This window comes from Canis lupus, chromosome 3, assembly GCF_003254725.2.
Source record: "Canis lupus dingo isolate Sandy chromosome 3, ASM325472v2, whole genome shotgun sequence".
In the NCBI taxonomy this organism is placed as follows: domain Eukaryota; kingdom Metazoa; phylum Chordata; class Mammalia; order Carnivora; family Canidae; genus Canis; species Canis lupus.
The window spans coordinates 54,200,867-54,225,176 of NC_064245.1; the positions used below are offsets into that span (position 1 = coordinate 54,200,867).

At 49.7% G+C, this 24,310-nt stretch overlaps 1 protein-coding gene across 7 annotated transcripts in view; it reads left to right on the top strand.

The window, feature by feature from the left end:
* Positions 1–24,310, top strand: part of SLC28A1 (solute carrier family 28 member 1) — a 49,297-nt gene that overhangs the window by 19,513 nt on the left and 5,474 nt on the right. For 5 of the 7 annotated variants that reach the window (XM_049108488.1, XM_049108486.1, XM_035714369.2 and 2 more), the window contains 6 exons: positions 11,276–11,356; positions 12,718–12,798; positions 14,775–14,900; positions 22,164–22,294; positions 23,713–23,881; positions 23,998–24,195. In XM_049108488.1, coding sequence (XP_048964445.1) covers positions 11,276–11,356; positions 12,718–12,798; positions 14,775–14,900; positions 22,164–22,294; positions 23,713–23,881; positions 23,998–24,195 — 786 coding nt within the window. The remainder of the gene's footprint in view (positions 1–11,275; positions 11,357–12,717; positions 12,799–14,774; positions 14,901–22,163; positions 22,295–23,712; positions 23,882–23,997; positions 24,196–24,310) is intronic. The other 2 variants (XM_049108487.1, XM_049108489.1) reach the window with 2 other exon arrangements.

Below are 24,310 nucleotides of genomic sequence, written 5' to 3' on the forward strand. Positions count from 1 at the left end.
GACCCTGAACCTGAAGCCCCCTCCAGGCATAAGCTCCACTTCTGATGCCAAGCAGAGAGAGAGACTTCCTGCCACTGTGGCCGTGGCACCATGGACAGGAACTCATGCTGCCTCCTGGAGGACACCCTAGACCACTGTTACCACGGGGCTGCTGTGCGGGATCCCACATGTAGGTTCAGGAGGTTTCTGTTCTTTATTACTCTGGCCATTATTTCTAGAGCCTTCCCATCCCACGGTGGGTGTTGGGCCCCAGAGGCTTCCAGCCTGAGCCATAGGCTTGGCTGCACATTTCTGGGCTGATGTTGAGCTGGATTATGAGTCTAGACATCTCCAGCTCCACTTCCCCTGCCACCAGCTTGTGGTGAGGTCCTCTTGGCGTCACAGTGTCTGTGCCAGCAACTCTTGGGAAAACTTCTACTTTATCCAAGGCATTCTAATAATGTCAATCCTAGGACGAATGAAGGAGGGGACCTGTCCTCTCAGGGGTCTTGTGCCCTGGGATGAGCTTGTCCATCATGTTTCTCAGACCAGCTCTGTGTAGAGGAGGGACCTGGAGGGGCAGCCTCTGCCAGCCCCCTCCGAAGGTCTCCTGACACCATCCCTGTAGGGTGGGGGAGGGCTGCTCCCTTCACATTGGCATTTGCAAGAGGGGGCCACCCAAGGTTCCAGGGAGACGCAGGGAAGACCAGCTCCAGCATGACTTCTTGTGCTCGCCAGAGAGACAGCAGCCAGCATCTTCTCATTCCTTTAGAGACAAACATACAACACTCTGTGGTTTGACCTCCCCAGGCTGTCGTTTCAAGTCCAGTGGGCACAACGGAAAGTGCTGGGGGAGTCTATGCAGGGAGGCATGGCTTAAGCCAGGGGCAGCGAGGAGGACTCCCCAAGGAGGCGGTGTTTGACGTGGGGCTGCAGGATGTGCAGGAAAGGAGAGATTTGGATGCGCAGATAGGCGAGAGGAGGAAGTTCATGGGATAAGCACCCAGGTAAGAAAGCACAGGTGTGTCTCAGGTACAGGGCGAAGTTCCTTTTGGTGGCATGGGAGTTATTTGCAGGAAGGCACAGGCTAGGGCTCAACCCAGAAGTTTGGTGGGACAGTACCTGGAAGGGCCCTAATGCCGGGAGGGGGCACCTGGGTTTTGTCCCCAGGAAATGGAAGCTATTGAAGATTTTTTGAGCAGGGAAGGACTGTTTGGAGCTTTGGGACGGTAATCATGTCAATAGTGGGTAGGATGGGCTGTAGCTGGGATGTTTGGAATAGAGTGCCAGAGGAGGCTGCCCCATACCCATGTGGTGACCTGGGGCCACCAGGCTGCCACAGTGCAGGAGAGAGGTCACTGTGGGGAATGGAGGCCAAGGGGGCCTGCAGGAAGCACATTGTTTAGTTCCGCATCTTGTAGCTGTGTTTGCATTTAGCCATTTGAGGGCAGGGCCTTGGTCTTACTCATCCTTGTGTCCCTTAACTGACCCTGAGCCCTACAAACCCCCGCCCAGCGCCTGGACACTGCTCTTTGAGGAACAAATGGTGGTTCTTCTGTGTCTGCAAGTGGGAAGTCCCTCTGTGCCTGCTGGGAAGGTCTGACTCTGTGAGCCACGGCTGTGGGTTGGGATCCTTCTCCTGGCTGGGCCGCCATTCCCATGACTGTGTGGTCCTGAGCAGCTTTCCCTTTGGCCCAAGACCAGCGCTGAACTCTTCTTTCTCCAAACCTCCCCAGCAGAGCCCATAGCTTCCCAACCCTCTGGAGCCAAGAGCTACACAGCGTCTTTGCAGCAAGTTCCAGGGCCACCAGAAACCCTTTTGTCCACCTCTAGATCTGAGATCTTGATGGAGCAGAGAAGAAAAGCACAGGGAGAAGGAAATAATAACAGCTCCTAGGTGTGGAGCAAGAACCATGTGCTTGGCACTCACTTTGCCTCCACAACCACCCATGAGGGAAATGCTATCATTATCCTCTTTTTCACAGAGGAGGATACTGAGGTTCAGAGTGGTTGTTACTTGCACAAAGCCACAAAGCTAATGAGTGCTGGGATCCAGATTGGAACCCAGGTCCAAAGCTCTTGTTTATTAGTTTCTGTGCCTTGATATCAAAGCATTTTCCTTGATAGACAGTGGTAACAAAGGGGCCCAGACCTTAGATGTTTGTTTTTCCTTTGTTTTTGAAGAAAAGAATATTCTTTAGGATTGCTTGGTTGCAAGTGACAGAAACCCATTTAACACTTGCTTTAAAGGGAGGAGAGAGGGAGGGCTGTTTCTTGCCTTGCCTACTGGAAGGCAAGGTACAGCTAGTGCAGGCTGGACCCTGGGCTGTCAGGTTCATGGCCCCCAGCCCCATACTTCTGCATATGTCAGGACATTAGCTTCACTCTTGCATACCAGATCTTCCCCTGGCCCCCAGCAACATCAGGTGCTCATTCTTACAGCATGTTCTCCCAGAATGAGGGAAACTCTTCTCTGCCAACCCAAGTTAGAAAACCCTGGGACAAGCTTCAGATTGCTCTGCCTTAGGTCATGTGACCATTTCTGGACCAAACGCTAAGTCCAGTGCATGGGATGCTACAGTGGGAAAAACTGGGGTCTTGTGCTCCCACCCAAAGCCAGGGAGTCAGGTGCTCTGATTGAGTGGTAGCTGCCCTAAGAAGCTTATCATTCCAAGGAGCATTGCCCAGGAGAGGCAGTACTGTTCCTCTGTGATAGAAGGTCCTATAGGACCTGTGATTTGCTGCATTTCCAGGGTGCACTTGTGTTCCAAGTGAGTGTTTGTGGTCTGGTACAGGAGCAGGGCCCAGATGACAGCTAACATTCCTGTTGGGGGAAACAGCAATGACAGTCCCTCTTGGCCACAACTCAGGGCCATATTTGAGAGTCTAGGCCGTACTTCCTGACCAGTCAGGTGCTTAGCTCCTGACTTAGTGGTAAGTGACAGAAACACAACTCAAATTGACTTAAGCCAAAAAAAATCCAAAATAAAACAGAACTAAAAAAATCAAGATTAAGTTCTGTAACTGAGAAATCCAGGGGCCTCAGATCCTGCTGGATCCACGTATTGAGCATCCCCTGGGATCCACCTGCTCCATGTCCTGGTTCTATGTTCTTGATGTTGGCCTCAGTCTTGGTCTCGGGTAGGCTCCCTTGAGCTGGTGGCAAAGAGATACCAGGCTTACGTCCAAACAACTGAGCAACCTTACCTAGAGGGAGGGAAAGAGAGAGAGCATACCTGATTTTCACCAATTCTAGCATGAAATCCAGGAGTGGACTATTCTTGGTCTGGCTTGGAGTACAAGCCATCTCTGAATTGGAGCCATGGAGGGTAAATGGCTTTGGTCCACCAAACCTGGAGCCGATTGGGTGAGAGTGGAGGAGGGGGTGGTTTCCCAAAGGAAAACTAAGGCTTTGTCACCAAAAGCAGCAGGGGAAGGGGTGCGGGGGCAGGCCAAGCAGCAGTCCATGGATGTCCCTACCCTGCTTCTCTCCCATTCCAGCACTGAAACGATCCCCTGGCTTGCTGCTGTGTCCATCATCTCATGAAAGTTAGTTGTGTGTCTTCCCATCTTTTCTCCCTTTCTGGAAGAACATGTGCACACTTGCTACCTGCCTATCTCCCTAAATCACCCTGTACAAGCATGGCTTCAAAGACTGTTGGGCTGGAAGGGAGCTCATTGATCTTTGCCCCCCACACCGAAATTACAGATGGTCAAACCACACTCCAGAGGAACAGTGGCCTGGGCTCAGGCACCCAGTGAGTTAGGGCAGAGTGAGGGCTAGGAGAGGGTGTTTGAACTACCAGCCAAGCGGTGTTTTCTTCTCATACTGTAAGTTGAAGTCAGGGACATCACCTCTCCCTTCCAAATTCAAAAGGTAACCTTAATCAAAAGGTAACCTTAATTTAATGTTAAATTTAAAACCTATTAAATGGTTGCTAAAGACTTTGAGTTTGAATATTCAGCCAAGAGAGAAAAAAGAAGGGAGGTGAGTTTATCATTAGCCAGACTCAGCATTTCCCAGTCAAATGCTAACCTGTTTTTTTTTTTTTTGGCCCCTGGGAGGCCTTGTCCTCTGGTCAAATTCATGGTTAGTGTATTAGATGGTGGCCTCCTTCCCTAAGACAGACCAGATCAGGGAGGACTCAAATGCCCCATGGTCCTGGAATTTCCTTCTTCACAAGATTCATTAATCACAAAATTTCACTCACCCCCTTGCCTATTAGCTTCTCCCGCACCACGCCCCTCCCTGCATCACACACACATTCACACATGCACACACACACACACACACACAGGCACTTGCTAAGCTTGGGACTGGTCCTCAAGATGGGAGTGGTTTTGTTGGCGCCAAGTCGAATGGAAGACTCAGGAGCTTTCTTTGCTTTCTTTCCATGGATCACATGGATGGAGTCCAAGGCCTTTGGCTCTTGATGGCCTGGGGAAGTCTCCTCTGAGCTCACTCGGATTTTCAAAATCCAAGCTGCTTCCTGCTGGGCCATGTCCAGCTCATCACTTCTCCAGGAAATTGAGTCTCTGCCTGGGGCTTCTCTGTCCCTCCACCTCTCCTGCCCTGGAGTCCAGCGCCGTCGACGTGGCAGCCACCTCTTGACTGTGTCTTCTTGAGTAATCATTCCACCTTGGCTCCATCTCCCTTCTGGTAATTTCCCACCCACATAGTCACCTCCCCTGAGGTTCCTGCATCCTTCCTGGACCTGGCTGGCCTGGTGGCGCATGCTCACTTGTTCCTTCACCATGGCTCCAGCCTCTGGAACATGCACCCACATACGAAGCTCAGCAGCACTGCTCAATGTTCTCTCCCTGAAGACCACCTAGCTGAAAGAAAATGTTTTCATCTCCCAAGGGTTTCAGTGTGTCTGCCTGTTGCAGCCTCAGCCATCCCCATGGTTGGCAATGCCACATTTGACCAAAAATAAAAGGCAAATAAGAAAAGGGCTAAAAGGCACATGGTTGATTTAAGAATCAAGGGGTCCCTGGTAACCTCAGTGAGTGGGATTTTCAGGGAAGGGTGTGGGAAGTGGAAACCAAGGTGTGGGAAGTAAGTGGAAACCAGGGTGGGGTGCTAGGAGAAGAGGGATAGGGCAATTGGACTGGGAGAGATCTTGTGAGAACCTGGCATCTGCAAAGGTCTCTTTTTTTTTTCTTATTTATTTTTTATTGGTGTTCAATTTGCCAACAAATAGCATGACACCCAGTGCTCATCCCATCAAGTGCCCCCCTCAGTGCCCGTCACCCAGTCACCCCCACCCTCCGCCCACCTCCCTTTCCACTACCCCTTGTTTGTTTCCCAGAGTTAGGAGTTTCTCATGTTCTGTCTCCCTTTCTGATATTTCCCACTCATTTTTTCTCCTTTCCCCTCTATTCCTGCAAAGGTCTCTGAAGGAGACTTTGACAGGCAGTTGGGCATGAGAAGCAGAGTGGTTAGAGCACTGAGGGCAAGGGGTGGTGGCAGCAGGAAGTCAGGAGGCCTTGGCATGGCCTTGGAATAAGTGCCCTCAGCCTTTCTGTAAGGGGAGTGGTGGAGTAGGCATTGTGGCACCCCCCCCCCAGAGGGATCTTCCAGCTTTGTGTGCCTGTTTGGTTAGTATCACACATACATGCTCTCTTTTTTCCTCCTTTTTTTCCCCTTTATTTTTATTGAAATATAGCCAACATAATATCCTATTAGTTCCAGGTATATATCATAGTGCTTCGATATTCTTAGACATTATGAAATGATCCCCACAATAAGTCTTCTTATAAGTCATCTGTTGCTGTACAAAGTTATTACAATATTATCAACTGTATTCCCTATGCTGAACATTGCATTCCTGTGACTTATTTACTTTTTGAAATTTTTAAAATTTTTATTTATTTATCTATTTATTTCAAGCAGGTTCCACACCCATTGTGGAGCCCAATGTGGGGCCCTATCTCGTGACCCTGAGATCGTGACTGAGCTGAGATCAAGAGTCAGATGCTAAACCAACTGACCCATCCAGGCATCCCCTTTGTGGTTTTGATAATAGTCAAACTGACCAATGTGAGGTGATCTCTGATTGTGGTTTTGATTTGCATTTCCCTGGTGATCTGTATGTTGAGCATCTTTTCATGTATCTGTTGGCCATCTGCATGTCTTTTTTGGGAAAATGGTCCTCTGCCCATTTGTTAATCGAGTTCCTTTGGGGGATATTAGTTATTTAAGTTCTTTATATATTTTTGATGTTAACACCTTAACAGATATATGATTAGCAAATATCTTCTCCCATTCAGTGGGTTGTCCCTTTGTTTTGTTGTTGGTTTCCTTCACTGCACAGAAGCTTTTTAATTGGATGTAATCACATTTGTTTATTTTAGCTTTTGTCGCCCTTGCCTGAGGGGACTGATCCAAAAAAACATCGCTAACACCTATGTCAGAGAGCTCATTGCCTACGTTTTCTCCTAGGAGTTTATGGTTTCAGGTTTTACATTCAAGTCTTTAATCCATTGGAATATATTTTTGTGTATGGTGTAAGAAAGTGGTCCAGTTTCATTCTTCTGCATGTAACTCTCCAGTTTTTTCAGCACCATTTACTGAAGAGATGGTCTTTTTCCCATTGGACATTTTTGCCTCCTTGTTGTAAATTAACTGATCATACAAACATGGGCTTATTTCTGGCTCTCTATTCTATTCCTTTGATCTATGTGTCTGTTTTCGTAGCAATACCACACTGTTGTAATAACTATAGGTTTGTAGTATAGCTTGAAATCAGGAAGCATGGTACTTCCAGCTTTGTTCTTCTTTCTCAAGACTGCTTTGACTATTCAGGGTCTTCTGTGGTTCTACATAAGTTTTAGGATTATTTGTTTTGGTTCCATGAAAAATTCCACTGATATTCTGATGCTTTGGGTAGTATGGACATTTTAATAATATTAATTCTTCCAATCCATGTGCATGGGATATCTTTTATTTGTGTCACCTTTAATTTCTTTCACCAATGCCTTTTTTAAAAAAGTTTATTTGAGAGAGGCAGAGTGATCAAGCACAAACTGGGGAGAGGGATTAAGGGAGAGGAAGAAGCAGATTCCCCACTGAGTAAGGAACCCAACACAGGGCTCAATCCCAGGACCCTGGGATCATGACCTGAGCCGAAGGCAGACACTTCGCCAACTGAGTCACCCAAGTGCCTCATCTCACTAGTGTTTATAATTTTCAGAGTACAGGTCTTTCACCTCCTTGATTAAATTTATTCCTAGGTATTTTATTCTTTTGATGCAATTGTAAATGGGATGTTTTCCCTTAATTTCTCTTTCTGATAACTCATTAGTGTATAGAAACACAGCTGATTTATGTATGTTAATTTTGTATCCTGCAACTTTACTGATTCATTTATTATTTCTAGTGATTGTTCAGCAGAGTCTTTAGATTTAGATTTTTTTAAATATACAGTATCGTGTTATCTGCAAAGAATGACAATTTTACTTCTTCCTTTCTAATTTGGATACCTTTTATTTTTTTTCTTGACTAATTGTTCTGACTAGGACTTCCAATAGTATATTGAATAGAAGTTGTGAGAGTAGACATCCTTGTCTTGTTCCTCATCTCAGAGGAAAAGTTCTCGTCCTTTCATTAATGAGTATGATGTTAGCTATGGGTTTGTCATATGTGGCCTTTATTATATTGAGGTGCATCTCTTCTACATCCACTTTGCTGAGAGTTCTTATCATGAATGGATGTTGAATTTTGTCAAATGCTTTCTGTCCATCTTTGAGATTACCATGTGTTTTTATCATTTGTTTTTTAATGTCTATATCAAGTTGATTGACTCATGGATGTTGAACCATCCCTGCTTCCCTAGAATAAATCCCCAATGATGATGGTGTATGATCCTTTTAGTGTACTGTTGACCAACTTTGGAGTTTGTGGTTTGGAATTTTTATGGGGTTTTGTGGGGCTGGTGACAGGGCCCTTTCTGGAGTGCTTAGGCCTTTGGGGCTTGGCGTGTGGGAGTTCTTCATCAGGAAGTCATTAAAAGCTGGCTCAGCTTCCTCCATGAAGAGGAAGCATCAGGGCCACATCCTCAGTGGGTTTGGTCCTGCCTTTTAGAGCCTGTTTCCTGGTAAAAAGTTGACATTCGCTCAGAGTAACTATATGGTCTAAACTCTAGAGCAGTGGTTCTAAGAGTGTGGCATCCAGACCAGCAGCACCAGCAGCATCTGGCAATTCTAAGGCCCAAATTCTCAGGCCTGCCCCAGACCTCCTGAATCTGAAACTCTGGGTGTGGGGCTCAACATTTGCATTTCTAGCAAATTCTTAGGTGGTATTACTGGTCCAGGCACTATACTTTGAGAACCATTGGCCTAGACAAGCTAGAAATTCCCTCTTCCTACAGTTATTGATGAGTATCCGTACTAGAAGGACCAGCCAGCTCTAAAGTTCTGAAGTGCAATGGTCCGGACTTACTTAGGGCTGCTCCCAGCTGGAAGCTCACTTCTGTAGGAGATGAATGCTTCTCCGCAGACAGAGAAATGCCTGTCCAGGACTGGCAACAGGGCAAACCTCTTTAGGGTCATGGCAGGGTCTTGGCAACCTGCACAGCAACTAGGAAGCGCTCTGTCTTTTGGCAGGTGTGTGACCTTGAGCAGGTAAGCAACACCTCACACTCTCAGTGTTCCCACTGGTGAAGGGGATTTACATTTACCTCAGTTGATTTGAGGATCGATGAGTTGCCACACTCTGGGCACTGCACCTGGCACATCGCACACAGGACTGCATATAGACACATAGTAGGACTTAATGGTGCATCCTTTTCCCCGACTACAGCAACACTGCCTTCAGCTGCCTCTCCTGTCTTTTGCCATCGCTCGTGCCATAAGCCTGGGAGTTGTTTCTCAGGCTGGGAGATCATGTGGGCCTCAGGGACCTTATTAGCATGAAATGTCCCACATTAGAAAACTGGAGGTCACTTGTCTTCCATCTATCTTCCCTCCCAAGACAGTCACCCTTTAATGCAAAACACAGGTTCCCTTGCACCAAAAACCTGCGTCTCACGGGTAGAAACTCTCTCTGCTGCCAGGAGAAAGTCCCAGATCTGCAGCCAGGTCCCGCCGGCCGGGGCTCTCTGCTCCCGGGTCTGGGCCATGTCTGCAGCCCTGTCAGGCCGCCGCCGGGCAGTGCCTCTCGTGATAAATTGGACAAGCCGTCTAGACAGTACGTGATTGTCCCTGGGTCTCGCTGCGAGGGAGGGCGGATGACGTCAGCACCTCGTGTTGGGGGCGTGCCGGCGCCAGGCAGCCAGCGCAGTCACGGGGCAGGAGGAGGGCTTCTCCCCGCAGCACCCCCACCCCCCGCAGGGAGGCTTGGGGGGGGGGGCGGTCAGGGACGTGGAGCGGAGCCAGTCCACATGAAGCCGCGGTGTCCAGCTGGGCAGGGACGGGAAACACCCCAGCAGGGCCTGCTTCTCCTCCCTGGTGGCGCTGCCTGGGTCAGAGGCTCTGTCGTCGTCTGGGGCCATCCTGCAGCCCCAATCCATTTTGAAGGGGAGCCTGAATGGGATCACTCAAGACTCCCCTTATTAAACACAAAAACAGCTCTTCCATCACCCCTTACGTCTCCTGAGGTAACCTTCTGGCAGAGCTAAGCTTCTCCAAGGAGCTGCCTGTTCCTGTTGTCTCCACCAGGGACCCCTGATTTCCTAGCTGTCAGGGGTCCATATCACTCCTCACCTTTCTGGAATGCTCTGATGCATCTGGCACTGCTGACTCGCCCTCCTACTTGAAGAGCTGTCCTCAGTTTCCATCACACTGCTGGCCTGGGTGTCCTCCCACCTCTCTGTATCTTCTCTGTCCCCTCCCTATGCCCCACCTTCCCCTCTTAGCCTTCAGTGACATGACCCCAGGGCCCTGTCCTTCCTCACTGCTCTGCTCACTCAGGGCGATTCCCTCGGAGAGGTACATCTGTCCCAAGGTCTCCAATCTACGCTTTCGTGCACAAGAGTCCCAACCCAACCCAGGCCTGGCCCAGACCTCTCCTCTGAGCTCCTGACCCTTTTATCGGCCTGCCCACTGAGAACTCCCCCTGGCTGTTCCCCAGGCATCTCACACCCAGCAAGTTCAAAACCCAACTGATGAACTTCCCCAAACCTCCTCTCTACCCATGTTCCCTTCCCTTGAGAGGTGTCCATCTATTACAGAAAATGATAGGAGCAGATGAGAAATTGGAAATACAGAGAAAAAAAAAAACAAATTTCCATAGTCCCAGCACACACAGCAGCTACTCACTGTTTGGAGGTACTGACTTCCAGCCTTTCTATTCTTTTAATATCTAGTTTCCCCACTTAATATTTTAGCTTAAGGATACACCTGCTATTATTGATTCTGCATAACTTATTTTAAAACTGGATGGGCACCTGGTGGCTCAGTCGGTGAAGCAGCTGCCTTTGGCTCGGGTCCTGATCCCAGGTCCTGGGATCCAGTCCTGCATTGGGCTCCCTGCTTATCAGGGAGCCTGCTTCCTCCTCTCCCTCTGCCTGCTGCTCCCCTGCTGGTGCTCGCTCTCTCTCTCAAATAAATAAATTCTTTAAAAACATAAAAATTAAAAAAAAAAGTTTGGAACAGATAACGCATTCTAACAGTATAAAAGAGGATGTAGTTAAAAGCAAGTCTGCCTCCCCTACCAACACCTATTCCCTCCCCAAGGCAACTCCCTCCTTTGCATATACTTCAATGATACTGTGTGCAGCACAAGCACACGCACAGTGCCACCCCCTGCCTTCCTTACACATAGAACAGCACAGCGTACACCCTGTTTACACCTTCCGCTTTCTCATATGAGATGCTGTCTTGGAAATTCTTCCCTAACTGCCCATGGAGAGCCTCCTCATTCTTGTTTCCAGACTCTTGGTCCCCTGCTGCATGGTCATGCGGTTATGAAACCAGTCCTCTGCCGACAGACATCCCTGGGTTGGCAATCCTTGCTATTATAAATCAGACTGCAGCAGAGATGCAGTGGGGTGGTGCCAGGGCACTGGTGGGGAGCGAAGGGACATGAAGGAAGTTATGAAGGAAGAACAGATGAGGCCTGGAGGAGGCAGAGACGAGCCTGGTAACTGGAAGCGGGGTAACAGGACCACAGGCCCCCTGTGAGTCTAGTTCTTGGCTCATTGGTCCTGAGAAATGAGAAGCTTTTTCCTTGACCCTGTCAGATCTCCAAGTGGCAAGGCCATGGACAAAGTGGATTGCCTGAGGACCCCTAGGCCCTGAGTCCCATGCGGGGATCTGCCTCTAACCCCAGCGCCTGTGCTCTCCCCCCTGGCAGGTTCTGCCCATTGTCATCTTCTTCAGCTGTGTCATGTCAGTTCTGTACTATGTGGGCCTCATGCAGTGGGTGATTCAGAAGGTGAGTCCCCAAAGCCATGGCCTGGGCTCTCCAGGACCTACCTCCTCATGGGGTTTGTGCTCTCCCAGAGGCCTTGGACCCAGAGCCCGAACCCTCCCTAACACCCTGGCCCCTAGAGCCTGCACCTTCCCAGAACCCTGCTACAAAGGCCCACACCCTCCCACTCAGAGTCTACCATTAGCCAAACATCTTTCGCAGCGTCTCTTGTCACGAAACTCAGGAGAAATGGCACCAAATCCAATGTGGTGTTTGTGTGAGGGAAGTTTGCAGAAATGAGGTTGCCTTGAGAAGGAATGTCAGGGAAAGAAATCACTTATACCAGAAAGATCTTGAGAGACTGGATCAGTGGGCCACGTTGGCTAGACTTAGCTGGTATAAATGTCAAACCCTGTGCTTATGTTCATAAAACTCCGCCACACAAATCCAAGATGCAGGAGGCAGCACTGGATGCCAACTGGACCTGGCAGTGAGTGAGTCAGGTTTTAGCTGATTGAGCTCAGAATAACCCAGAAGCAGCGGGTGGCTGCCAGAAATGCAAAAACCACCTGTGTTATGGTGAGAGTGCACAGTGCAGGGCAGGAGGGAGGCAGCTCTCACCAAATCTGGAGGATGTGTTTAGCCCAGGGGCTATGACAACTGAGGCACCAGGGGAACAGTGACAGGCCCAGACACCATGCTCTCCACAGAATGGTTGGAGGAAGGAGGGCTGGCGAGCCTGGAAAAGAAGGCTAGGGCAGAGGAGGTTAGGGTAGGAGAGCTGTCTCCAAATTTGTATAGAAGGAAGGTTAGCGAAAGGGCAGCTAGAGACATTCCTGCAGTGGGGAAAAATTCCAGGGAAGCTGACTTCATCTTGATTGAAATGATGAACTTTCTAATACAATGTTTCCCAAAGCCTTTTTCACAAAACTCCAGCTCCATAGTGGGTTAACACATGTTACTAGGTAAAGGGATCCTGTGGTCAAATAGCTTTGTGAAGCTGGGCTAGACAAATTTAAACAATTTTTTGTGTGTGTGCAGGGCTTCTCAGAGCCTTTACTAAGCTGATAAGTATTTGGTAACCTCCGAGGTGTGTGTACAGCAATTCTCAAGTATACTGGGCTAGGGAATCCTTTGGAATTCCTCTGTATGGAAACAGAGGACGTGCTATTTTAGAGGCGCTGTTATAATGAATAGAGCTACCCTAAGGCGGAGTGGGTGGCCTTTGGGACGTGGTAAACCCCCATGAATAGAGGTGTGGAAGGAGACACATAGGCGAGGGTTTCCTCTGCTGGGCTGGAAGTTGGAAGGAAGATTATCAAGTACTTGCAACCCACTCCGACCCTCTCCAACTCGGGGTCTGCTGATCCCACTCTGCCTCCTAGATCAGCTGGCTGATGCAGACCACCATGGGCACCACGGCCACTGAGACCCTGAGTGTGGCAGGGAACATCTTTGTGAGCCAGGTGGGTACTGCGGCTTCCTGCCCTCCTGCTCTCAGCAGCAGCCCCAGGGAGGGCGGGTGTTCTGGGTCCCCGGAGCTCTGATTCAGTCTGTGGAAGAGATGCTTAGACATTCTGCCAGGATCACCAAAGGTGGCTACCGGGGATGCTCTGTGTGGGGGTGCACTGTCTGCTTGGGACATGCCAGGGAGGACGGGCCTCTGTGTGGTGCCTCCTACGGCTCTAGGCCTCGGAGGTCTGGTCAGCTTAGAGACTCATAAATCCTATAGGTGGCGCCCACCTTCCTCCCTTCCCGTAGAAACAGGCTTGAGGGCAGGAGGAACTTGCCAGGACCCCAAAATGTAAGCCTGGACTCAGAATCCAGCTTTTCCCCTTCCTGGTCGGAGTTCCTTACACGACATCATTTTATCTTCTTTTTTTCCCCGCCTCTTTCTGAAATGTACTTTCCAAAGCAAATGTGACTCTGAAGGCACCTGTCAGTCCTGAGCCCCTTTCAGAAGGCCCAGCCCTCCTGGGGGTGAGACTCCCAAGCCCATTCCAGGGACCTAGCCCATGGGACCAACACTGGAGTCATCAAAAGACATCCTTGCCCCAGGGATGCCGTATTTCACTGGACAGTTTTGGAAACTGGAGAAAATTTACATCTTTTTTGGCTATAGTACCAGTGTGTTGCTTTCAAAGGGTTTTTTTTTTTTTTTGAAGCCATTTAAGACAGATGTGCTCTTAGATAAATTGTCTTGAATCCCTTATGATGTTTAAAATGAGGCAAAAGAGGGGCACCTGGGTGCCTCAGTGGTTAAGTATCTGCCTTTGGCTCAGGTCATGATTCCAGGGTCCTGGGATCAAGCCCTGCATTGGGCTCCCTGCTCAGCAGGGAGTCTGCTTCTCTCTCCCTCTGCTGCTCCCCCTGCTTGGGCTCTCTCTCTCTCTCTGTCAAATAAAAAAGGATTTTATAATATAAATAAATAAGTTTTTAAAAACCCACAAGCCAGATCATGCCACTCCTTCCCAGGCAAGGGCACTCCCTACCCTGGCTGGCCCACCTGCCCTTCCTCCCCCAGCTCCAGCCATACCCCATACTGACCTGCTCCCAGGTCCTCAAAACTGCCCAGCTCAAATCTGCCACAGGGCCCTTGCTGTGCTACCAAACTCAACAGCTGGCGCCTGTGGTCTCAGCTCTAATGTCACCTCCTAGGAAGGTCTTTGCTTGTTACTCAGTTCTAAATACCTTGCAACCACTAGGTATTCGCCTACACATATCTCCATAGCTTTTAGCACAAAGATATGCTATTTATCTACTTGGTTCCTGTTGATTATCTGTTTCTTCCTACAACCCACCGTCCTCCACAGCACCCAGGATAAAAACTCCTTGAGGACAGGGGCTCTGTCTTGTTTACCCCCACCATCTCTATTCCATAGAACATTCTGGAACACAGGAGGTGCTCAATAACTTTATTAAGTGGATAAATGAGTGGCTCCAGGCTTCCTCAGATGCCCTGGAGTAAACACATCACCTAATGCCCATTCCCTTTCTGGCAAACCTATGGCTTTACTGGAAGCTCAGGCCCAGAGTTACATCTGCTTCTGGCCCTTTGCGTGAACAAGAGTGATTCTCTGAACCTCTCTAATTCTGTTTGCTCTCCTGGGAAATGGGGGTGACCACTTCTTTCTCAGAAGGTCATGAGTGATGAATGCAGGGTACTTCGTGGGGGTGCTAGGATGTAGTGAGTATTTGACACAGGGGAGCATCATCAGGCCAACAGGAAGGGCTGTGGGTCCTTCCATAGAGGCAGATGAATGCCGAGGTTCAGGGAGGCCCAACTAAGTACAGACCACGGTCCCAAACCCACCTTGCTGTCCCTGCCCCTGAGATCCCCAGGACCCACAGTGACGTGCCCACTCCTGGGGGGAGGGAGGACACTCTGGTGCCCGCACTGGCCTGGCCAGCTCTGGTTGTCTAATATCTTTCCTGTTTGCAGACTGAGGCTCCTCTGCTGATCCAGCCCTACTTGGCAGACATGACGCTCTCTGAAATCCATGCTGTCATGACCGGAGGCTACGCCACCATTGCTGGGAGTCTGCTGGGTGCCTACATCTCCTTTGGGGTATGGAGAGCTCTCCCTTTGCTTGCTGAAAACCTCAAGAACCCATAACCCTCCTTTGTGGGAGCCCCACATAGTCCATGGCTAGAGGCAGCCTAGAGTCTTCTCTCCTGGGTTGTCTGGAACCTGGGCTGTGGTGATGCTCCAGAATAAGGCCGGCCAGGTGGGCTGGACCCTTCGGGGTTCTCATGTGGGCCAGTGGGGGCAAGGGTTCCCAGTGTTCCACCTACTGAACACTTCTCATGGACCAGGAAACTGCTTCGTATCTCAGCATCCACATTTTACAGATGAGGAAGTTGAGGCTCAGAGAACAAGTGAGATGCCCCAGCCAGGATTCGAGCCCACATCTGTCTGACTGCAAGACTCACACACACAGTCGCTCATCTGGGCTGTTCCTGAAGCTCTGTCCTACTCCTTCTACCCTCCTCTTCCCCACGCCTTTGCTGGGTACAAATCCGCCCTCAGTTCCAAAATTATTGCTTGTGCAGCTTTTGAGCGCAATACATTTCTAGGTCAAATTCCAATGGTGTGACTCGAGCCCTTACACCAATTCCAATACTGCGTGGCAAGCAGAGATGAATCTGCATGTGTCCCAATGTGTCCCCTGCAGAGCGCCTGGTAATAGCCTCTGTACTTTTTTGTACTTTCACATGCAAATCTTTAAAGACCTTACTGTTTTTCTTAACTATCAAAGAAATATTTGCTTCTTGCAGAAGTGAAGAAAGTAAAAAGAAAAAAAAACACTTCAAATCCACTTCTCAAGGGAACTGCTTTTACCAGATTAGAAGATTAGAATGGCAGGTCTCTAACTGGGACCTTGTTAGAAATGCAAATTCTTGGGCCCCACCCTAAACTGGCTGAATCCGAAATGCTGGGGATGGGGCCCATATCCTGTATTACAACAACCCTTCAGATGAGAACCACTGACTTAAAATACATCATTCTTGATTTTTCTGTGTAGTCATTTAAGTATATGTACCTGAATACACACATATTTGCTTTTGCTTTTTTACTCAAAATGAGATAATTCTACCAATGCTTTTAGGCAGTTTGCCTTTTTCTTGCAAAATTCTGAGCATGGCACAAAATCCAGAAGTATAAGGAAAAGGTTGACAGAGTTACTAATAAAAATTAAAAACATCTGTATGGTGAAAGTCACAATTTTTAATAAGTTTAAATGATTGAGATCAGGTGAAAATAGTTCATAAATCATAAAAAGATATTCCAGCTCACGGATAGTTCAAAGAAACTAAAACAATAGTGACTTCTGTTTCTTCTAGAAGATATGCATTATTTTATATGCCACTAAATGGCAAGGCTATGGGGGCACTCTTGACAGGAGTGTAATGCGTGTCACCTTTTGGGAGAACGTCTGTCAGTTTTAAAATACTGTTTCCCAGGGCATCTGGGTGGCTCAGTCAATTAAAGATTTTTTTAAAATATATTTTTTTTATGAGACAGAGAGAGAGAGAGGGGCAGAGACACAGGAGGAGGGAGAAGCAGGCTCCATGCCGGGAGCCCAACACGGGACTCGATCCCAGGACTCCAGGATTGCGCCCTGGGCCAAAGGCAGGTGCCAAACCGCTGAGCCACCCAGGGATCCACTGGCTCAGTCAATTAAGCATCTAACTTTGGTTCAGGTCGTGATCCTGGGGTCCCAGGACTGGTTCTCCTGCTTGGCAGGGAGCCTGCTTCTCCTCCTCCTCCTGCACCCTCCCCCCACCCCCCACCCCAGGTTGTGCTCTTCTCTCTTTCAAGTTGATAAAAGAAAATCTTTAAAAAAACAAAACTCTTTCCCTTTGATCCAGTTAGGAATATTATGATACAGAAATATTTTCTTTTTTTTTTTTAATTTTTATTTATTTATGATAGTCACAGAGAGAGAGAGGCGCAGAGACACAGGCAGAGGGAGAAGCAGGCTCCATGCACCGGGAGCCCGACGTGGGACTCGATCCCAGGTCTCCAGGATCGCGCCCTGGGCCAAAGGCAGGCGCCAAACCGCTGCGCCACCCAGGGATCCCCAGAAATATTTTCAGGGGCACCTGGGTGGCTCAGTCAGTTGGGTGTTTGCCTTCAGATCAGGTCATGATCTCAGGGTCCTGGGATCAAGTCCCACCTAGGGCTCCCTGCTCAGTGGGGAGTCTGCTTCTCCCTCTGCCTCTGCCTGCTGCTCCCCCTGCCTGTGCTCTTGCTCTCTGTGTCAAATAAATAAAATATTGTTTAAAAAAGAAATATTTTTATAAGTGGTCAAAAAATGTTAAATTCCAACATTATTTGCAATAACAAACAAAAAAGGAAAGAAAGAGCAACAACCTAAGTAACATCCATATCATGCACCATCACTCACCCTCTAGAGTGAGGTGGGCCTCCTTGGTCAGATGGAGAATGAGGACTGTCTTCCACTGTCTGCAGGGTCTCCTGAGGGATGCTCTGTGTGTGTGTGTGTGTGTGTGTGTGTGTGCACGCACCTGTGTGTGCGTAGGGGGGAGTGATGCTAGAATAACCCACACTGTCCCCTCCTCTGGTCCCAAATCCTACCTGTCTTTTTCATTTCTGTTCTCAGGAGTGGGCAAGGAGTTGAGCCAACCTGCCCTAAGTCCCTTCTTCCTTCAGCACAGGGGTCACACAGCTAAGCTCAGCTGCAGATACATACAGAGCTGCTCAGGCCCCAGCAGAGTGGATGCTGTGTGACTTTTCCAAAAGGCCCCTCCTGCTCTGGGTCTTCTCCACTTGGCATTCCCCCAACCAGAATTTTAGAGATCATCTGGTTCCCACTTGTACCACGAAGGCATGGAGAGAGCCCATCAGGGCTGGTGCCCCGCCTCAGCCCCCACCCCCACCCCAAATTGATTTTGGAAGGAATTTGATATTTCAAAAACAGAAACTCAAAACTCTGTTCCTGAAACTTTTTTCATGGTGGTGTGTTGGGGGAAGAGGTCCCATAGTGTTGTTGGGACTTAGCACCTTTACATGTCTTGACATTGCTCTGGTTGCTCAGTTTATTTTTTTTTTTAAAGATTTTATTTATTTATTTATTCATTCATTCATTCGAAACACAGAGAGAAAGGCAGGGACATACACAGAGGGAGAAGCAGGTTCTCTGCAGGGACCCCAATGTGGGACTTGATCCTAGGATCCCCAGGATCATGACCTGAGCCCAAGGCAGATACTCAACCACTGAGCCACCCAGGTGCCCCTCCACAGCCAGTTTAAAGAATGGTATTCACTCCACTGCATAAGCCTTGGTACCATTACTTAAGAGTAAAATCCTGGGAGGAAAAAAAAATAGTAAAAAATAAAATAAATAAAAAATAAAATAAAATATCAAATCAAATCCTGGGCAAACTCTCCCTATTCCACAATTTGCCTTGCAACTTAGCTTCCTTTCCTTCTTGTCTCACGCCAGAGTCCAGGCCCAGCCAGGCCAGGTAGTCAGGCCTCCCTTGAAGGACCTTGGTGCCCACTTCCCTTTAGCTCAACAGAATGTGCAGAAGCCACCAGATCTCCATGCACAGGCTCTGGTACAAAGCTCCAGTCCCCATGCCCCCCCCCCCCCCCCATGGCCCACCCAGGTGAAAAGCACCCTAAAGACCTTCCTTCCCTCCTTCCCTCCCTGGCCTTTAATCTGGTATCAGAGAAGCTCTCTTCTGCCCCCACCTGGCTATTGGCTGCCACTGCAGCAGCCCCAGGGCTCTCGGGGACAATGGGGGGGTTTCCCACTCTCTCCCCTTCCTTTTACTCCTTCCCTCAGGCAGCTCCTCACTGTACCTCTGACTCAGCCCTCAGCCCTTGAATTCCAGAAATATCCCTCTTGCACACTCCTCTTTGTTGCTCAACCGGCTCCCTTTGCCCTGCACTCCTCCTGCTGGATATTTCTAGACCTGTACTGTCCAATGCAGTGACCACTAGCCATGTGTGGCTACTGAGCCCTGGAAATATATCTAGTCTGAAATGAGATGTGCTATGAGACTTCGTATGGAAGAAAATGGGTATATTTCATTAATAAGTTTTATATCGATTACATGAGTGGAAAGATAATGTTTTGGATATGTTAAGTAAAACGCATTACCAAAAATAATTTCACCTGTTTCTCTTTACTATTTTAGTTGGCTACTAGAGAATTTAAAGTCATAGACATGGTTCTCATTATATTTGTATTGGATAACACTGGTCTCGACCTCCCCTGCTCTGAGGCCTCGGGGCTCCACTGAATTCTTTCACTGTGATCTCCATATACATCGGCCTTTTCACCATAGTTCCCCAAAACTCTAAAGCAGGCCCCAGCCCTCTCCACTAACCCCAGAAACTGGTCTCTCTACCCATCCCTTTGGCTCAGGGGCCCTTGTGAGAGGAGCTGTGAACACCGGCTAGGCAGGGTCACACTGAGGGAATCAGCCACTGATGCTATTCAAATAGGGCAAGAGCAAGGGCCCCTAGGATAGGGTCTGTGAGGTTCTGAGCAGAGCCACCCGAGAGTCTACTACTTAGTTTCCACATCTGTAAAATGGGCAGAATTACTGCCCACCTCATGGCAGTTTAAGAATTAAATGCAGTAAGAGGAAAGAGCACAGTGTTGAAAAAGTGGGAGTTCTTTCTCTGACATATTAGGATCTGAAATCCATCCTTCTGAAACTGGTCCATTTTATGCTTTGTAGTTGTATGGATTTCTTCTTCCTTTTTCCGTAAAGGTTTTTTTTTTTTAAGATTTTATTTTTTTTATTTATTCATGAGAGACACACACAGAGAGACATAGGCAGAGGGAGAAGCAGGCTCCCTGAGGGGAGCACAATGTGGGACTTCATCCCAGGATTCCAGGATCACGACCTGAGCCAAAGGCAGACGCTCAACCACTGAGCCACCCAGGTGCCCCAGTAAAATTGTTTTTGATGGAGGGCTCACACCCTCTATCCCTCTCCACGTGGCACACCTTTGGGTAGAGCAGCAATAGCCCAATGTCCCAATACTGGGACAGAAGGCATTCCTGACTGTATGCCTGTAAGCAGGACCGGGGGTGTCACGGCCTGAGGAGTAGCTGGCAGTGAGAAGGTGTGTGTGGACTGACCCAGCACCCCAGGGAAGCCAGCCTGGGCAGAACTCAGCCCCTTACAAGCTGAAGTGACCAGCTGGAACATCTGAGGCTATGGCCATGACTGGCCCACTCATATGGTGCTCAGGAATGTGACAACTGCAGGATGCATTCCCTGCTCAAGTTGGCAAACCTCCAAAGCAGAGGAAGGGGGAGGGTCTTGCCTGACAGAGGAGGAAAGCCCAAGATTCCAGGTATGGCACAGTCCCATGTGGGGACTGGGCAGCCCCGAGGAGGCCAGTGATGTCCCAAAGCCCAGCCCAGAACATCCAGAGAGGACACCAGCCCTCTGGCTAGTCTCTTCCCACAATGAGCAGAGCCTCCCACCCAGGATCTGGGATGGGGTGTGCAGGAGGCGGTTGTTGGTGCTGATACTCATATTTAGGAGTGTCTACTCCCCATTGAGAAGAAACAAAGTTGAAAAGAACAGGAAGGAGGACAGACATCACACTGTTTCAGAGCCTTAGAGGGTCTCCCAGGCCTGGATCCTCATCATCAGTCCCTGGCACCTCCACAGGCTTCTTTGGCTCTCTGCTTTTATTAGCCTGAACATGTAGCTTTAACTTAACTCCTCTCCTTTTTTCCCCCTTTTTAGATAAAATTAAAGAACTATAGTTGATTTGTTACAAACTTTAGGGAGGAAAAAGTCTATTTTATTTTTCTGCCTATAATAATAGTGACAATAGTATTGTGAACATTTAGAATTACACCAAAGAGCAGAAAGAAGAGAAAATCACCCTGGTCCCATGATCCAGGGACAGACAACTGGTTGACATTTTGGTGTGTTTCTTTCTGGTCTTCTCATGCATAGTTTTTGGAGGGGGTTTTCTCCCCCTTCCCTATCATTGTGTTTATGCTCTATATGTAATTTTGTGAATAGACCCCCACGTTATCACAAAGCCTTGGTGATCATCATTTTGGATGACAGTGTGACAATGCTTAGCTGTTCTCTTGTTAAATGTTTGGGTTGGTTCTAATTTTTCCCCTTGATAAATAAGATGGTGTTGGAAAATGTCCTATCTATCTCTGGGGAAGAAAACAGGGAAGCAAAGGGTTTGAGGCCACAGTGAGGATAAAAATTCAGGAAGGGGGGGTACGCCTGGGTGGCTCAGTCCATGAAGCGTCTGCCTTTGGCTCAAGTCATGATCCCAGGGTCCTGGGATGGAGCCCCATGTTGGCTCCCCGCTCATCCGGGAGCCTGCTTTTCCCTCCCCCTCTGCTACTCCACTTGCTTGTGCTCTCTTGTTCTCTCTGTCAAATAAAATAAATAAAATCCTGGGTGGCACAGCGGTTTAGCGCCTGCCTTTGGCCCAGGGCGCGATCCTGGAGACCCAGGATCGAACCCCACGTCGGGCTCCCGGTGCATGGAGCCTGCTTCTCCCTCTGCCTGTGTCTCTGCCTCTCTCTCTCTCTCTGTGTGTGTGTGACTATCATAAATATAAATAAATAAATAAATAAATAAATAAATAAATAAATAAATAAATAAATAAAATCTTAAAAAAAAAATTCAGGAAGGAAGAGTTCCAGGGGCTCACCTAGGTTGCTGTGTCCTCTGCTGGGAGGGTCTTCTACAGCATGGCTCCCAGAGACGGACCCAGGGCCAGAGGATGGCTGTCCTAGGCAGCAGATTTCCTAAGAGCTCTCTGACCACAGGAGAGGGATGATGGGCTGCCTTGAAGTGGTGAGCTCCCTGTCACAGTAAGTGTTCAAGGCAGGAATCCTATAGAGGAAAGACATTCCTATATTATGAGGTCAAATTAGGCCACGTCTGGGCTCCATCCCAACCCTTGTTTTGTGAGCTTTGTCTGGAACCATCACAAACCCTTTGGCCGCTGGTGGACCAGCCTCCAGATGACCCGCGACAGAGGCAGCCCAGGAGGGAAGGAAGGACTTCGGCCTTGGAGCCCAAAGACTCTAATTCCTTCTCTGTCTTCACTTCGGGCAGGTCACACTCACCCCTGTGGGGGAACACTGCTTGCTCTGCTCACTTACAGAAGGTGCTGGAGGGAAACACGAGGTGCCCAGCGCACAGCCCGTGACCCTTTCCGCAGAGGTTATTCTGACCGTGGTCAGGGGACACAGCCCCGCGGTACCGAGGACCCCGCGCAGGGGCGGAGCCCCAGGCCCCCCTGCCCTGGGCTCGGGAGGGGAGGGTAAGGAGGCCTGTTCCCGCCCTGCAGATCGATGCCGCCTCCCTGATTGCCGCCTCCGTCATGGCTGCCCCTTGCGCCCTGGCCCTCTCCAAGCTGGTCTACCCCGAGGTAGAGGAGTCCAAGTTCAGGAGCCCCGAAGGGGTGGAACTGACCTGCGGGTGAGCACCGCGGGCTGCGGCCTGTGGGGGGGGAGGAGGGGGATGGGGGGGAGGGGGACAGTAGAAGGGGGAGGGGGAAGGGGGAAACAGAAGGGCGGGGGAGGGAGGGGAAGGGGGAGGGAAAGTAGGGAGGGGGAGAGGAAGGGGAGGGGGAGGTTGGGGGAGAGCAGCAGGAGAGTCTGGCGGAGCAGAGGGGGAGGGAGGGAGAGAGGTGGGGAAGGGGAAGGCCGTGGGGGGCGTGGAGGGAGCAGGAGATGGTGAAGCAGGAGCAGAGCCCCGCAGGCGGCTCCCGCAGCTTCTCTCTATCCAGCCCCAGGCTCTCTCCTGGTTCACTGCCCCACTTGTGGCTTCAGTCACAAAACACTCGGACTCCTGTCCTGCATCTTAATTTCCAGTCTGGGACCAGGGGGGACACCCTGGCTGGGGATGCAGCCTGTTGCGTGGGCCCTGGGAAGGGTCCTGAGAAGGCTCCAGGCCACCTGTTCCCTGAGCCTTGAGCTCCCACCACCAGGGTGTCAGGCCCCCCGCTGACCCAGCACCGTCCTGGATCTCACACACCTGCTAACACCTCTTCTTCGCAGCCTTAACAACCACTGTGCGGCATTTACAGCGTTAGAAATGTTGAAAAGGCACCACTTTTGACAAATGTGCTTGGGGATGTGATGAGTAGCTCCAACCTCACAAATTCCTGGAGGCCTACAGCAGCACTGCCCTGTAGAGCTCTAATGTGAGCCACATCCATAATTGTACATTTTCTAGTAGTTGTGTTTTTAAAGATTTTATTTATTTTTTATTTGAGAAAGTGAAAGAGAGGAGTGGTGGGGGAGGAGCAGAGGGAGAAGCAGGCACCCTGCTGAGCAAGGACCCCCCCCCCCCATGTGGGCTCCACCTGGGATCCCTGAATCACAATTTGAGCTAAAGGCAGACTCTTCACCGACTGAGCCACCCAGGCGGCCCCTGCTATTGTTCTTTTAAAAAGTCAAAAGAAACAGGTTGATTTTAATAAAATATTTTTAATCCAGTGTGTCCAAACTATCATTTCAACATGTAATCAATATAAAACATTATTAACGAGCTATTTCATGTTCTTTTTTTTTTTTTTTTGGTACTCGATCTCTGAAATCTGGTCAGTGTTTATACTTATAATACTTCAACACCATCCAATCCAGCCACCTTTCAAGTGCTCCGAAGCCACATGTGGCTGGTGGCTCCTATGTGTGGACACAGCTGCGCGCCAGCAGTCCAGGTCTCATCCTAGTGCTGGGACCAGCCCCCTTCTCCCCCTGGGTCTCAGAAAGAAAACAAGGACCCTCTGCTCCGAAACACTTTGTTCAAGGGTCCTCTCTGAGCCTATGGGATGAGGAGCCCCACTGTTTGTGGAGACAGGCCAATCATGGTACTTCTTGGCCCCCAAACAGAGATGCTCAGAACCTCCTAGAAGCAGCCAGCAGTGGAGCTGCTGTCTCTGTGAAGCTGGTGGCCAACATCGGAGCCAACCTGATTGCCTTCCTGGCGTTGCTGGCCTTCATCAATGCGGCCCTCTCTTGGCTGGGAGCCATGGTGGGTGTCCAGGAGCTCAGTTTCCAGGTATAGCGGGGCTGCCCCTGTAGCCCTTGAGGGGTGTGTGGGGTGGGGTGGGTGGACACCCCACAGAGCCCCGGGCGGCCCTAGGTCCCAGCAGCTGCCCTTGCCTTGTGCCTCAGCTCATCTGCTCCTACGCCCTGCGGCCTGTGGCCTTCTTAATGGGTGTGGCCTGGGAGGACTGCCCAGTGGTGGCTGAGCTGCTGGGAATCAAGCTGTTCCTGAACGAGTTCGTGGCCTACCAGGGGCTCTCCCAGTACAAGCAGCGCCGCCTCTCTGGAGCTGAGGAGTGGGTCGGCCCCAAGAAGCAGTGGATCTCTGTGAGTGTCCCCGTCCCTTCCCCTGGGGCTTGATGCAGCTGCTCCTGAGCCCCCTGGCGGCTGCTGTCCGGGCTCCCAGATAGGCAGGGGACACACCGAGGTGGTGCCCAGCCCC